The following is a 15,255-nucleotide window of genomic DNA, read 5'->3' as shown; positions in this document are numbered from 1 at the left end:
CCCAACCCTTTCGTTCAAACAATATTTAAATAGGTTTTATCCTTATGTCTGATTTTTATATTCCTATTTGCATTTATAATGTACATTAATGTATATTGCTTACTTATACATTTATCTTTATCAATCTCAATTTGTAAATAAATTTATATTCTACATTACATCTGATGCGAGCAGTTATATATTTTTATACATTGATTACATATTTCTGTGTCAAGATTTTTACTTCTGTAACACTTATTTAAAATAAAACCCCTGCCTCTACTTAAATAAAAGCCAAAAATTCCCTTTCTTTTAAACTATACTTACCTATTTTTATATTTATATTCCCATTTATAATTTATATTGCCGTATCATGTTATTTATATTCTATACTACAACTCTTCATATTACTTACCTATATTTATAGTTCAATTTGTAGTCATAGTTTAGCAATCTCCCTTTATATATTTATTATCTATTTCTATCTTAAGATTCACATTTCTATAACACTTCTATTATTTAAAATAAAACTCCTGCCTCTAACCAAATCAAAACCAAGGACACTTCTTTATTTCAACCACATTTAAAATTTAACAAGTAACTTTATCTTTCAAAATTATAATCATATTTAGATTGATAATTTTTATTCATTATATTCATAGATATTATATATATCTTAGGGAGAATGCCCTCTAATATAATCATAGATAGAAAATTTCTGTATTGTACATTTCTTTTACTTAGATTTATTTAATATCAATATTTATAGATATTTGTATTTCCCTATATATTTGTATCTGAATTTTTATTTCTATTTATATGATTTATTAATAAAAACAGGTCTACAACCTAATAAAACCCCCAATTTAACTATATTTAAGTATTTTTATATTTACAATCTATATTTATATATCTTTGTGCATATATATAATAGACTATCATTTATCCATATGATATCTTACAATTCTATACCATGAATTATAGTTTTATATATGTATCTGTTCTCTATATTAATGTTTACCACTCTAATGTAATATTTCTTTTTAAATGTATATTTATTTCTATTTTCATCTCTATATTAAACCATATAAATAAGCCACAACAATACCGTACCTTTGTCAGCACCGGCACGCAGCACACGCTCATCCCATCGCAGCACATCAAAACAAAACCTATTTTTATTACTAACGGAACAAACATCCCACAACATTGAACCCTCATAAACACTCAAATAAACCTAACCCAAAATAAATTTTAAATCCCACTTCAACTAGCCCAAAACCTGCGCACATGCTCATCATAAACGTCCTCCTAAACCAGTATCTCAAAAACCCCAAAAACCTCCAATACACCTTGAAAATGACACAACTGCTAAGAAAAACAAACACCCACTAAAAATTAAATCAAACCAACTCACTAGACTCAAAACTGTACAACTGACCCTAAACAGTACTAAAAGAAGCCCCCAAAGCTCTACCTTTATGCTAATGCACAAATAAAAACCAATAATCTATAAAACTTAATTTAAAATTAAAAGAAAACTAATTCAAAGCATAAAAATAAAAAATCTAAACTGTTAAAATACTAAAAAATATCACTACCCAAATTAAAAAACATATTGCCTATAAAAACCCACCACGTGAATACCCCTGGCACCAAAAATAAAACTAAAAAAACCTATCGAACCAGAAAGAAAACGGAACTTAGGAAAACCAAAACCATAACGTTCAAGTACTCACACCACATCCCTTACCGGACAGCAACTATAAACAACATCAAACCATACAATCAATTCTAAAAACCACCTTAAAACCACTACATTGAAAAACCTGTCAAAAATTAAACACTGCATTTAACAAAAGCCATCGAATAAATTCACACCCACAAACTCCGGCAGCCCAGCTGGCCCAACCAAAGCTGTATGTTTATGCATACAGTAAACAAAGCCAAAACCCCAGTAATACCTATCAGAAGTCTATGAAAGAAACCTATTGAAATCAATCCTGCCTCAAATACAAACCAACCCATCCAGAAAGTTAGTTCACTCAAAAAACAACTTACACTGAGTTAATCATACCAAGAAATTAAACAACACACCATATACCACCAATGAATATAATAGTCAAGTAAAGAAAAACTACATTTTTTTTTCTTTTTGTTTTCTAAACTAACTTCTTTTATTAGCTAGAACAAAAGATTTTGCCAGGACTGTAACAACAACTTCTTCTCCTCCTTCTCCTTCTGAAATGTCCCTTTCCCAAATTCCTTACAACTTCTGAGTTTACATCCAAGCAAAAGCGAAATTCGTGCACTTGTGCGTTCGATGCTCCTGTCAGATTCTCTGTTTCCCTCCACATCTTCTTACACTTTCAGTCTTCACCCTGTCCTGCCGTGATGAGTTTGACGGAAGAATTGGTAAACGTTAAGAGAGGCTTTCCCTGCCTCCCTCCCCAGCACTGGTTTACTTAGTGCATTTCATTCAATCCCAAGCCGGCAATGATACACGCTCACCTCAAGGCTCATGTTATGAACAAAAATTCAGTTAATATTTTTTTTGTGAGACGGAGTTGCAGGGACGCCATCAGGTCGGTCTCTGCCAGGATACTTAGTGCTTTGTTATTGTAATACCGGGTCGTTGAGGCTTATCTCTTCTTTTGTATTAGTAAAAAGCCTGGCTGGGTGCGGTGGACCCTTCCCCCGAGGCTGTGCTCTCTTACAACATAGGGAAGACACCTGAGAGGGTGGGGGGGGGTTATGCAAAGTGACTCCAAAGTCCAGAATGCTTTGTGGGACCCCGACTCGAAATGCAACGAGAAAACCCCAAAAACAACGAGCCAATTACGAATTGAGAGACTAAGGTGATGTCTGGATGTGAGGAGCCAAGTGCTGAGCCTGCAGAGATGCGGAGCCCCTCTCGCCCTGACCTTGGGAGTCGTCCCCAGCGCTGAGACTGAGGGGACCGCACTGACAACGCAACATCTAAAAGGGACATCAAGCCCTAAAAAGCTCCCACGAGGACTGGATCCCCGGCTCTGCCCCTAGTGGGGCTCATTAGGCGGTGACCGCACTCGCGCTAATTAGCGCGCACGAGAGCAGCGGGCTCGGTTCGCCTGAGCTCGGCTCCGTTCAGGCAGCCTCGCAAGCCTGGCCTCGGTTCGCTCGAGGCCGTCAGGTTCGGCCGGTCTCACCTTGCTTCGGCTGAGCTCGTTCCATTCGGCCGAAGGAGGCGTCGTTCGATCGTGTTTTTACAAATATCTTTCTCTATAGATTGTATATTTCTATATTTAGATTTATACTTCTATAATACTTCTATTATTCCAAATAAAAACCCCGTCTCTAACCAAATAAATACAAAAAACAACCTTCTTTTAAACGAGATTGAAATATTTTTATACTTAGTATAATTATATTCCCATTCATATTTATAGTTTCTTTTGATGCAGTGTACTAATTATATATAATATATGTAAAGTTCTAGAAATGTATTTAAATTATTATTTATATTATGTGTCATATCTACTGCTACAACTAACTTTATATATATATCTGTATTTATTTATGATATATTCCTGTACTTAGATTTCTACATTTATATTGTTAGTATTTATAATTTTTATAATCAAAACCCTGCCTATTGACAAATAAAAACAACCTGCTTTATTTAGCTATTTAAAAAAATATTTTCATGATTATAATTTTCATATTTATATTTATAATTTATTCTATATTACATGAGAACACACCTGCTCCTGCACCCCAGTGGGGCTTCCTCTCCTGGGGACCTTGGGGTGCCCCAATGGCATCAGAGCCCCGAGTCTTCACCCCCCTCTCCTCTATTTAGAAACTACACAGGAACTTTTTTCTGGAAACAAAGACATTACCTAAATCCTCTCCCCGTGTCCCAGACAGATAGATGTTCAGTTATTAGTTGGCTGGGCAGCAGTTTCTAAAATAGAATGATAAACAAGATGTGAACTTTTTAGCTACAAGCAAATAGGCAAATCTGAACAAGGTACCGATGGCCAGCCACCGAAGTTATTTTGAAGCAATTTTTTAAACAATAAAATACTGCTACCACAAAAATAAAGCAAAAAGCTAACTACTGGCTAAGAAAAAATTAACTTTTGACAACAACAACATTCCAACCACACAGGCTTTTTTCCCGATGTCATACCTTATAACTACCTCTCTTGGGAATTCTCATCATGTATCCCAAAAGGAATAAATACCTTAGAGCGTCCTAAAGCAAAAAGTAGCACACATGAGCTCCTCACACTCCCGGCAGTGCACTGAGCTCCTCACACTCCAGCGCAGCGTGCACTGAGTCTGCAACAAATTCTGCTCAGTGAGGGTCTGCAAACAAAGGTTCAACTGATGAATTGAACTGATTTTAAAGGGAGGTTTTGTAAGTGCTGAAGCACAACAAAGAACAAGCAGAAACAATTCTTAAATAAATCTGCAAGTTTTATTTAGCATATATGCGAGTGATTTCCACCCTGTGGCTTCTCACTTTGATTGGTCTGTAGGTTCAGGAAGATGACAATGCACACTCTGCCTTCCCTGAGCCCCCACGGCAGCTGAGCGCTGCTCCGTGTGCTCAGATCGTCAGGAGCTGGATTACACGTACCCGGACGGACTGCAACTGCTCTGCTGCAGATTCAGGAGACGACGGCAGAGAGGGGCTGGCCGAGGCGTCGTCCGAATTCCATTTCTGTGTGACGAGAAGCGGTTTGTTCCCAACAGCTGCAACATCCCCGGCTCGCTTCCGTGGTGAGTACCGATGGCACACAAATGGCAGCCCGAGGAAATCGTGTTCTGGGCTCTAAGTGGCTGGGACAGGGTCTGATGTTTTGTTTTGTATCTGTATGACGATTAGTACGACAGGGCTCTGAGGGATGACATGGCAACACAGAATTAAAAACTCCTCGATAGGATTACATCGACGTCTAGGAAAAGACAAAAGCCTATCACCCTTCTGAAATCTACTTTTAATCCAAAGCACGGGGATTGTCACTATACTGCACCTTCCAGCTTTTCAAAGCAGCTTACTTCTGAAGACCAGGAAACATTGATTTCTACAGAAACAATGGGCAACCCCCAGGCTAATTTAAGCACTACTCTTTAATAGGGGATCTGCCAGCATGCCAGTCCAGCTTCAAGTGCACTTTATTTCAGTCTAACATCCCCACAAAATTCTTCTCACATCTTCCAACCCTGAAATCTTCTTTTTTCCCTAAGGCTTCTCATCATTAGCAATTTCCAAGTAACATGGTATTTTTACAACATTCAAAAATGTCATGCTGGACTGTGCTAGAGAGTAATCTGCAAATATAAGCTTAGCAAAGATTGAATTGACTTGTCCAGAGAAAAAACCTACAAGTGAACACCCACACCTGCCTACAAAGAGCTGACAAGCCCCTGGCAGCTACCAGCATCAAAGCACAGTGGATGTTTCTAATAGAGGGTAAGGATAACAATACCACCTTTTGTTCTCTCCAGCTTGTTTTCCCTGCAGTCATATTTTGCTTCTTATGATTGTTTTAGTCTCTGTATCTTTTTGGACAGCACCGAGCCTGACGACAAGGATACGAGAGTCTTTCCCTGCCGTAGGGAGAGAACCAGGAAAACAGTTAAAAAAAGAACAGGGTAGTTTGAAATTCATACTTCCAGTGAGAAGCAGCGCCTAACAAACAGAACAAAAGCAAACAAAGCACGATACCTCCCTGGGGACAGAAGACTTATAAACCCTCCAGGATTTACGACCAACCCCTTCAGGACAGCAGCCAAGTGTCCCATGAGGTGGTCCTGCACCAAAGAACCACCTGACAGGTTCCATAGAGCGAAATGCACAATATTTTGCAAAGCCGTGAAATCTTGCAAAATAACAAAAATACGATAGATATAAACTACAGGGCAAGAGTACAAGTGTTCGCTTTAAGAGCTGGAACCATCCAGGTGAGCACCTGATAACTGGATCCTCACCAGAGTTTGAACCCTTCGGTACACAGAAGGGTTTTCCCCAGAAATTTCACAGACTGAGTTTTGATAGAAGCACATTTGCCAGATCCTCAGAAGCATCACCCATTCTCCAGGTGTCTGGAGAGAACTGCAAATGGCTCTCACGTAGTTTGAGCTGGTTCTCCAAGGTCTCAGGGTGAGTTTCACCAGATGCAACCAAATCGGGCGACTCCCAGTGGGACAGAAGGAACCCAAAGTTTGGGTAAGCAGAGCTGCAGCAAATACTGAGGAAACAAACATAACAGCGTAAAAAAATAATAAACCATCCTTTTTTTTTCTCTTGCTTTTGTTTTTTTCTTATTCAGATCAGCATAGCAACTAAAGAGAAGGTGAAAAACTCACCATTACTGAACATTTCATCATCTGTAAGCCGAGCATCCTTAGCACAGAGGACTCCAAAGTTAAAATTCACCGATCCCTGGGAAATAAAACCAAATATTGTATGATAAACAGTCAAACAGCAGACATAAAAATTTGTTTCCTCTAAGGACTTTCAGGTATGTATCTATCTTTGCATACATCCTACACATTAGAACATACACTTTATACCATCACCTAATACATAATATTTTACCTTTAAATTTTGATAGTATAGCATGAATTTTTAACTTAAATTGGCGATCTATTATTATTAAGTTGGTACTGAAAGTTATTTCTGCTGTCACGTTCAAAAAAACATTTTTTTTTTTTTTACTGTAATGAGGAATCGATTTCAAAGTCATCACAAGCCCATCAAAATACAAAGCTGTATTCACTGGGCGGGTCTGTGAGCTAGAAGTAGTTAGGCTTGTACTTCCCTCTTGTTCTTCCAGAACCGATAAATCCTGTCAACAAAACCAGGATCTTTAGCCCACTGCTGTGAAAGATTCTACAAGGATGATGGTTTGATTTGTGTTTACAAGTTTTGATTTGAAATGGCCAGTTCAATGGATAAAGACAGTTTCAGTAGTATTACGTTACTATTATTATTATTTCTATTATTATTTTTACTATTACTACTACTATTATTATCACCTGCTACTGGAAGAAACAAACCAGTCGTACCTATACTTAATTACTTTTATTTCCAGAAAATAATAAAGAAAGAGAACCAAACCAAAAAAAGTCACTTCCTACCTTTTATATCAAGGGATGAAAAACTTCTCTTGGGCTCTTCTCCAATTTATCAAGACTCATAGCACTGAAAGGCAAACAAAACAGTGCTTTATAGAAGGGCAAGTGCACATTTCAAGGCTGAACCACCAACCGATTGCAGTGACAGCAGTTACAACATGAATCGTTCCGAGAGCCTCTGTTAAATGCAATGTTCTGTGGAACTGCCATTTCTTTCCCAAAATACTAACTTCCAACACTTCCTAAACGTATTTGGTATTTTAAAACAACAGAAGTTAGTGAGACACTGTGTGGAGGTCAGGTTTAAATTTATTTCCTTCTAAAGCATAGAGCTCTGTTCCATCACCCTTCACTTCGGCTCTGCACTGAATCACGGTGAGCATTTGAGGAGTGCTCAATAACCAATTCTATTTCTCACTTTTTCTAGTTCTCTCTATTCCTAAATAACTAAAGACAAGTCCAATGAAAAATGACAAGTTCAGCATCAAAGTCACACTTTTTCCCTTTGTCTGGTCAAGAACAGGCTCTAAATCCACTTAGTGCTGCCTGCAACGATTAAGATGTGCAAAACCATTTTTACATGTTTTATAGGTTTATCATAAAAGCCACGGAACGCAAGCTCTGAATTACAGGAAAAGGTACACAGTCAAATATCTAAAGGGATCACTTATTTGTAAATGCATACCTTGACAGAGATCGCACTGAGAACGTTTCTGTGGGACTCTAAGGGAGACATATTTTCTGAGTACCCTGTAAACAAGAAAAGCTAGGATATATTACAGGACATACCCACTTTTTCTACATATTCAAATAGGATTTTTAATAAAAACAACTCAGTTGAAAAAGAAAGAAGAAAACCAAGGTCATTTTACTCAGCTATATTTACTCCCGATTTAGGGAAAAAAAAAAGTCACGGGTGCTGCAAAGAAAAAAAAAGTGAACCATAAACGCCTACAGTACAATTTTAAAACAAGTGCTTGGATAAAAGAATCTCATGGAACGTGAAGTAGAAAAAAAGTGAAACCACTATCAGACCTGCCTATTTTCTCACCTTTGTACAAGAAAATCCTAAAAGCACTATAAAGTCACTGCCTAAAACCGGTCATGGGATGTAACCAAGAACAATTTAGGCATTTGCTAATCTAGACAGAAACCTTTTCTGGATGCTAGTGTCAAATCACAAGTTTTGTCTTTCAGAAGCCCGACAATGCTGGAAAGCACTTTCCCTGGGGCTGGGGAGGGCAGGGGCAGAAGGGGATGAGTTTGCAGATCGCACCTGTGCCATCGGAAGGATACAGCCCGCCTGCTCCCTGCGCTGGGCATTCTCCCGGCCATCTCTGGCTTTACCGCTCAGCGCCGCTCCATCCGTTTGCATGGCAGAAAGAGCCTCGAGCACTAGCGCAGGCAGCAGCCCAGTCATTCCGGCGATATCGCAGCGCTCTCTGCTCGCAACGCCCAACACGCGGCGGAGCCGCCTCCGCCCGCAGCACCGGCAGCAGCCCGAGGGAGACGGCTGCAGCTCGGGGGCTGCTGCGCCTCCGCCAGCCTGAGGGCAGCCGCCCCACCGGGACCGCGGGAGCGCCCGGCGCCGCTCGCCCGGGGCGGCTCCTGCAGCTCCCGGCCCGCGGCAGCAAAGCACCGCCTCGCCCTCCGCCATCGCTACCGCTCAGTAAGGCCGAAGAACCGGGCCGACGCCCCTTCCGCGCTGCTCAGCTCCGTGCGGGCGGCCAGACGGAGGTTTCGCCCCTCCGGCGTCGCCGCCGCGGCGCCGGGAGCTGCCCGCGCACAGCCCCGCGCGGCTGCCTGGCACGCCAGCCACTCCGGTGCCGCGCCAGCCGTTGCGTCACACGCCTCGCCGGCAGCACGGCCTGCCGGGAGTTGTAGTCTCGGGCTGACAGCCACTGCTCCGTCCTCCGCCACCGGGAGCTGCAGTCCCTCCCGGGCATCAAACGGGTCCTTCGCCCCTGGGCGGGGAAGGACCTGAGGCAGCAACGCTCCTCCCGAATGCCCTCTCTTTTTCGCTCCAACTCTTTTTTCTTTTTTCACTCTGCTTTTCACCCCTTCCCTTCCCTTCCCTCTGGTGCTCCTGATTCCTTTCCTTTCCTTCCCTTTTCCTTTCCTTTTCTTCTGTTTCTGATCTTGGTTTTCCTTTCTAGCTTAAGAATAAAAAAGCAGCAGTAGAAACTTTCAGGCTACCTGGGAGTAAAAAAAACCTGCAAAACGAAAATGATGTAAAGAAAACTATTTATTCCCTGGGAGCCTGAAATTTTCTACTGCTGCACATGACATAGAGCTTTGATTTCTTCTTATAGATAGTTGATATTTTATACTTACTTTATACAGCGCCCCCTGCCGTGTGCCCCGGAGACCTGCAGGGAGAGCGCTGCGGCGTCCTTCGGTTCTGTTTCAAGAAACTCGGCTCAATTCGGCTTGGTTCGGCTCTTGGTCTAAACTCGTTTCAGTTCGGCTCTACGGCCGAACTCGGCACGCTTGGGCGAAACTCGGTCACATTCGGCGCATTGTCTAAATGCGGCCAGTGTCGGCTACCCTCGGCTATCGATTCCAGTCGGCTATCCTCGGCTCTTGGTGTAAACTCGGCTGTTTTCGGCCACACTCGGCTCTTCGGCTCAAGTCGGCTCTGTTCGGCCACACTCGGCTCTTCGGCTCAAGTCGCCTCTTTTCGGCAACACACGGCTCTTCGCCTCTTCCGAACAATTCGGCCCCGCTCGAAATATACCTATTTTTACATTGGAAGTATACATTTCTCTTAGGATTTTTACTTCTCTAACACTTGCAGGATTCAAGATAAAACCCCTGCGTCCACCCATACATGCCAAATACAAACCCCTTTCATTTCAACTGTATTTCATTTTTTTGTTTTTAATAATATTTTTCAAATTTAGATCCACATTTATATTTAAATTCTATACTGATGTGTGTTCGATTTTGCATTTCTATTTTCCCATTTATTTATAGATTTATATTCTATGTTACAACTCTTCCTATTACTTCTATTTTTTTTCGTATTTTTATTCAGATCTTTATATATTTATTATATCTTTCTGTGTGAGGATTTTTACTTCTGTAGCACTTCCATTATTTAAAATAAAACCCCTGCCTCCACCCACGTTAAAGCCAAAAAGAAAACCCTTTCTTCTCAACTGTATTTCAATATTTTTTAAAATTCTGTTTTTCAGGTCCATATTCACATTTACATTTAAAATGTATACTTACGTATGCTGTTATTTGTATTCTCCATTACATCTCTTCCTATTATCTCTATTTACTTATATTTTGTGTTTATATATATATTTATATCTTGATTGTATATCTCAATATTGAGAAATATATACCAATAATATCTACATTCACATCATTTAAAATAAAAACCCTGCCTCTAACCCAGTAAGAATAAAAAAAACCCCAACCCTTTCTTTCAAACAATATTTAAATAGGTTTTATCCTTATGTCTGATTTTTATATTCCTATTTGCATTTATAATGTACATTAATGTATATTGCTTACTTATACATTTATCTTTATCAATCTCAATTTGTAAATAAATTTATATTCTACATTACATCTGATGTGAGCAGTTATATATTTTTATACATATTTGTATACATTGATTACATATTTCTGCGTCAAGATTTTTACTGCTGTAACACCTATTTAAAATAAAACCCCTGCCTCTACTTAAATAAAAGCCAAAAAATTCCCTTTCTTTTAAACTATACTTACCTATTTTTATATTTATATTCCCATTTATAATTCATATTGCCGTATCATGTTATTTCTATTCTATACTACAACTCTTCATATTACTTACCTATATTTAGAGTTCAATTTGTAGTCATAGTTTAGCAATCTCCCTTTATATATTTATTATCTATTTCTATATTAAGATTCACATTTCTATAACACTTCTATTATTTAAAATAAAACTCCTGCCTCTAACCAAACAAAAACGACCGGATAAACCCTTCTGGCACGTTGAAACCATAGAGACGGCAGCTGGGAGGACTGGAAATTGTCTCCGCCTTCTTGAAACCATAGAGAGAAGGGACGGGACGACCGGATAAACCCTTCTGGCACGTTGAAACCATAGAGACGGCAGCTAGGAGGACCGGAAATTGTCTCCGCCATCTTGTAACCATAGAGAGAAGGGACGGGACGACCGGGTAAACCCTTCTGGCACGTTGAAACCATAGAGACGGCAGCTGGGAGGACCGGAAATCGTCTCCGCCATCTTGAAACCATAGAGAGAAGGGACGGGACGACCGGAAAACCCTTCTGGCACGTTGAATCCATAGAGACGGCAGCTGGGAGGACCGGAAATTGTCTCCGCCATCCTGAAACCATAGAGGCGGGGGACGGGAATTTATTACTAATTTTTTATATATCTGCATATAGTTGCAATACATTTCTATATTTGCATTTGTGTTTGGGTTGTATTTCCATTTATATTCTCTATTCATATATCTGTATACATACACAATGCTCTATTAAAAATAGAATAACTAATTGCAACATATAATGACTTATGTTCCGTGTTAAATTTTAAAAATTGACCGAATATATAAAAATAACGTTGGCTCATTCCCATTTCTGCACATCTATTTCTTTTGTTTCAATATAGTGAGAGTTATAATTGTGTATTTAAAATCCAATTCCTAAATGAAATGACAGAACAAACAGCATTAAATTCCCACCAATATCTTCCAAAAACATCGAGACACCCGAACATCCAAACAAGCGTCAGAGAAAAAACAAAGAACACTCTTGTCAATAACAATTCTCATCACGACCGAAAAATGGAACCAAAAGAAAAGAAAACCCTATAGAAACACACAGAGCAAATTACAAAGGGTACTAAAAAAAAGTCAAACCAATCTTCTAAACTCCAGACAGTGCCACTCACCCTGAACGTTACTAAAAAAAAAAAAAAAAAGACAAAATTCTACCTCTACACTAACTCAAAGAATAACCAATCCTCTGTAAAAATAACTTTAAAAACTGAACTAATTAACAAAATGGAAAACATCTCAACCGCTAAAAATTAAGAAATTAACTACCCTAGTAAAAAACAATTTAAAAACCCACCATATAAATACCCATGTTCCCAAAAAAAACCCTGAGAAACAATACTCAAATACATTAAAAGACAAAAACAATAAAAGAAAATGAAGAAACCACCAACAAGAATAATCCCAAAACCCAAAAAAACTTAAATCTGCAACAAAAATATTATTCCCAACTGAATAAACCCATAGTGCCTCAAGCTATCAAAATAAAAATAACACCTAGAAACAAACACAAAGCCTAAAGACAAACGTAACCATAAACAATGTCTCCCAAATTACCGCAACCATAAAACATACACTACAATCAAACAAACCAAATAAATAAAAGCCCTGGAAGACGATAAACACACATGCAATTCGCGAGATCAAAAACCCGCTGCTATGAACGACACGACGCTACCTCAAAAGCCCACCGAAACAAACACTACCCGCTCACGCCAATAAAAGCCACCTCAACAGAATTAAAATCCGAACCGCTGCTTCGCGCTACGACCCGTAAAAACCATTGCGCGCCTTTCTAAACATAATACCCCGGCAAAAAAAACATATCCGACTACGAAACCCAATCCGAAACGAACCTTTATCATCCCCACCGGCACCACTCAGGAAGAACACCGCAGCCCTTAGCGTACGCCCGCTGCAAACCGAACACAGCGATGCAATCAATGCCGAAAAAGCGCCTCCGAACCGCGGCACCGCCCCAGCACTGCGAGCAGCCGAAGGCCGCGCTCGCTGCCGGCCCCGGACGGAGCGCGGCTCCCGCCAGGAGAGCGGCTCCTCCGGCGGCTCCTCCGGCACGCGGGGCCGGCGCCGGCCCGGAGAGCCGCGCCCGCTGCCCCTGCCCGGCGGGGCCGGCACCGGGCCCGGGGGTGGCGGCGGCGCCCGAGCCCCGCGCCCGGAGCGGCCGGAGCGGCCGGCACCGCCCGGGCCGCCGCAGCAGCGCCCGCGCCGCCTCTGCCGCCCGTGGCCGGCCCGGCGCGGCTCCCCTCGGCTCGCACCGGCGCGGCTCCGCCACCGCCGCCCTTGGCCGGCCCGGCCGCGCCAAATCCCCCGTGCGCCCCGGCAGCTGCCCGGGCCGTGCCAGCGCCGCTCCCGAGCGGCAACGTTCCGGCCCGGGCCGCGGCCACCACAAGCGCCCTCCCATGCAGCGGCACGGCCCCATTGCAGCCCTGCAAACGCTGCCACAGCTGCAGCTTCCCGCAACCGAAGCCCGAAACTGACGCCGCAGGCGGGGCTCGCCTCCCTTCAACAAGGGCAAAGAAGTGTCCTCTCCCCTTCACGTTCGTCCCCTACGAGAGCACAAAAGAAGGGGCGCTCCTCAAATGAAAGCCTTCGACTGATGGCAAAGGGCCATTTCCACCTCCATTCAAACCCTTGAAAAGGAGGGACACCACGGCTGCCCCCTCCATTTCAACCCTAGGGTGATGAAAATGGGGTGGCTGCCTTCAAACCAAACCCATAACACCACAAGAATACTTTTCCCATTCCCCTTCAAATAGAAGGCAGGGATTCCCTGTCACCCCCGGGATACCCCCAACAGCCTGGAAAAGGCAGCTTTTCCTGCAATCAACGCCCTTAAAACCACAAGTGAAGAGGGATCCCCTCAGTTCAAACGCAGACAATAAAAGAAGAGGAGCTGCGTCCTTCTCCTTAATCCCTTTTGTCCTCATAAGCTCCATTTCTGCTCCTGGGGAAGCGGGGAGGGACTGGCAAGATGAAATTGCAAAGGGGAAGGACAAAATTCCCCGCTCCAAACCCACACGGGCTCACCTGCTCGGCTGCTGCTCCCCGGCACAAAGATTCGTCCCTCGGCACAAACCCCTCCACTCAGCAGCTCCATGCAAAAATGTACAGAGGCAAACTCTCCCCCCGTTAAAACCGCCCCGGCAAGAGCCACCCCCTCATCATCCTCACAGCTCACACCTGGGCTGCTCCGAGCCCTCATCATGCTCACAGCTCACACCTGGGCTGCTCCGAGCCCCTCATCATCCTCACAGCTCACACCTGGGCTGCTCCGAGCCCCTCATCATCCTCACACTCACACCTGGGCTGCTCCGAGCCCCATCATCCTCACACTCACACCTGGGCTGCTCCGAGCCCCTCATCATCCTCACACTCACACCTGGGCTGCTCCGAGCCCTCATCATCCTCACACTCACACCTGGGCTGCTCCGAGCCCCCATCATCTATTTGTCATATTTATATTCGCTTTTAGATTTAGAATTTATATTACTGTATAATATTTACTATATTGTATATTACATCTCTTCATGTTACTAACATAGATTTCTATTTCTATTTGTTTTTAAATTCATAGTATAGCATTACAACTTTAGATTTTTATTATATATTTCTCTATGCCGGTTTAGATTTCTATAGTACTTATATTATTTAAAATAAAACCCCTGCCTCTAAGGAAAGAAAAACCAAAGACACCCCTTTATTTAAACCACACTTAAAATTTTAATAATAATTTTGTTTGTCATAATTGTATTCACATTTACATTTGTAATTTTCATTTATTATATTTATAGATATCTTATAGATTGGAGAGAATACCTTTTTATATAATAATAGATATATTCTTTTTACACAATATATTTCTTTTACGTATATTTACATATATTAAATATTTCTGGATATCGATATATATAGGATATAATTGGATTTCTATTTTTATACCTTTTATGAAATCTCCAGCCTATACCCCAATAAAAGCCAAACAATCCCCAATTTATTTAAACTGTATTTAAACATCAATCCTGTCACGGCTGCATTGCACAGCAGTGCCCCGAGCTAATCTGACACTTGTTCATCTCCTGTACCTGAGACTGAACCCGCTCACCTTGATCGCACCTGGCAAAACCATTTTCGTACCTTTTCCTGGCATTGCTTGGGTTTTTTCTTGCATTTTTGTGGCCTTTACTGCCTCTCTTTCTTGCCTTCTTTCTTGGGGCTTTTCCTCCCTTTTTCCTTGACTTTTTCTGGCATTTCTTGGGTTCTTTTCTTCGTTTCTTCTTGCCCACCTTGGGGGTTTTTTCTGGGTTTTTTCTTGCGCATC

At 41.7% G+C, this 15,255-nt stretch overlaps 1 protein-coding gene and 1 long non-coding RNA gene across 2 annotated transcripts; both read right to left on the bottom strand.

Moving 5' to 3' along the window:
* Positions 1 to 6,339: 6,339 nt before the first annotated feature.
* Positions 6,340 to 8,904, bottom strand: LOC141729456 (uncharacterized). The gene is made up of 4 exons (XR_012580970.1): positions 8,387 to 8,904; positions 7,796 to 7,860; positions 7,114 to 7,177; positions 6,340 to 6,415 (listed from the first exon to the last, which is right to left on the bottom strand). It is a non-coding gene; the product is annotated as an uncharacterized LOC141729456 (long non-coding RNA).
* Positions 8,905 to 9,853: 949 nt separating this feature from the next.
* LOC141729303 (uncharacterized) lies at positions 9,854 to 15,063 on the bottom strand. Its single transcript, XM_074542215.1, has 3 exons — positions 15,020 to 15,063; positions 12,773 to 13,437; positions 9,854 to 11,462 (listed from the first exon to the last, which is right to left on the bottom strand). The coding sequence occupies exons 1-3, from the start codon at positions 15,061 to 15,063 to the stop codon at positions 11,044 to 11,046; spliced, it is 1,128 nt and encodes a 375-aa protein (XP_074398316.1). The 3' UTR covers positions 9,854 to 11,043.
* Positions 15,064 to 15,255: the final 192 nt, after the last annotated feature.

This window comes from Zonotrichia albicollis, chromosome 6 (assembly GCF_047830755.1).
Source record: "Zonotrichia albicollis isolate bZonAlb1 chromosome 6, bZonAlb1.hap1, whole genome shotgun sequence".
Taxonomy (NCBI): Eukaryota; Metazoa; Chordata; class Aves; order Passeriformes; family Passerellidae; genus Zonotrichia; species Zonotrichia albicollis.
The sequence above is the reverse complement of the archived record's forward strand: the minus strand, read 5'-3'. Positions and strand labels throughout refer to the sequence as shown.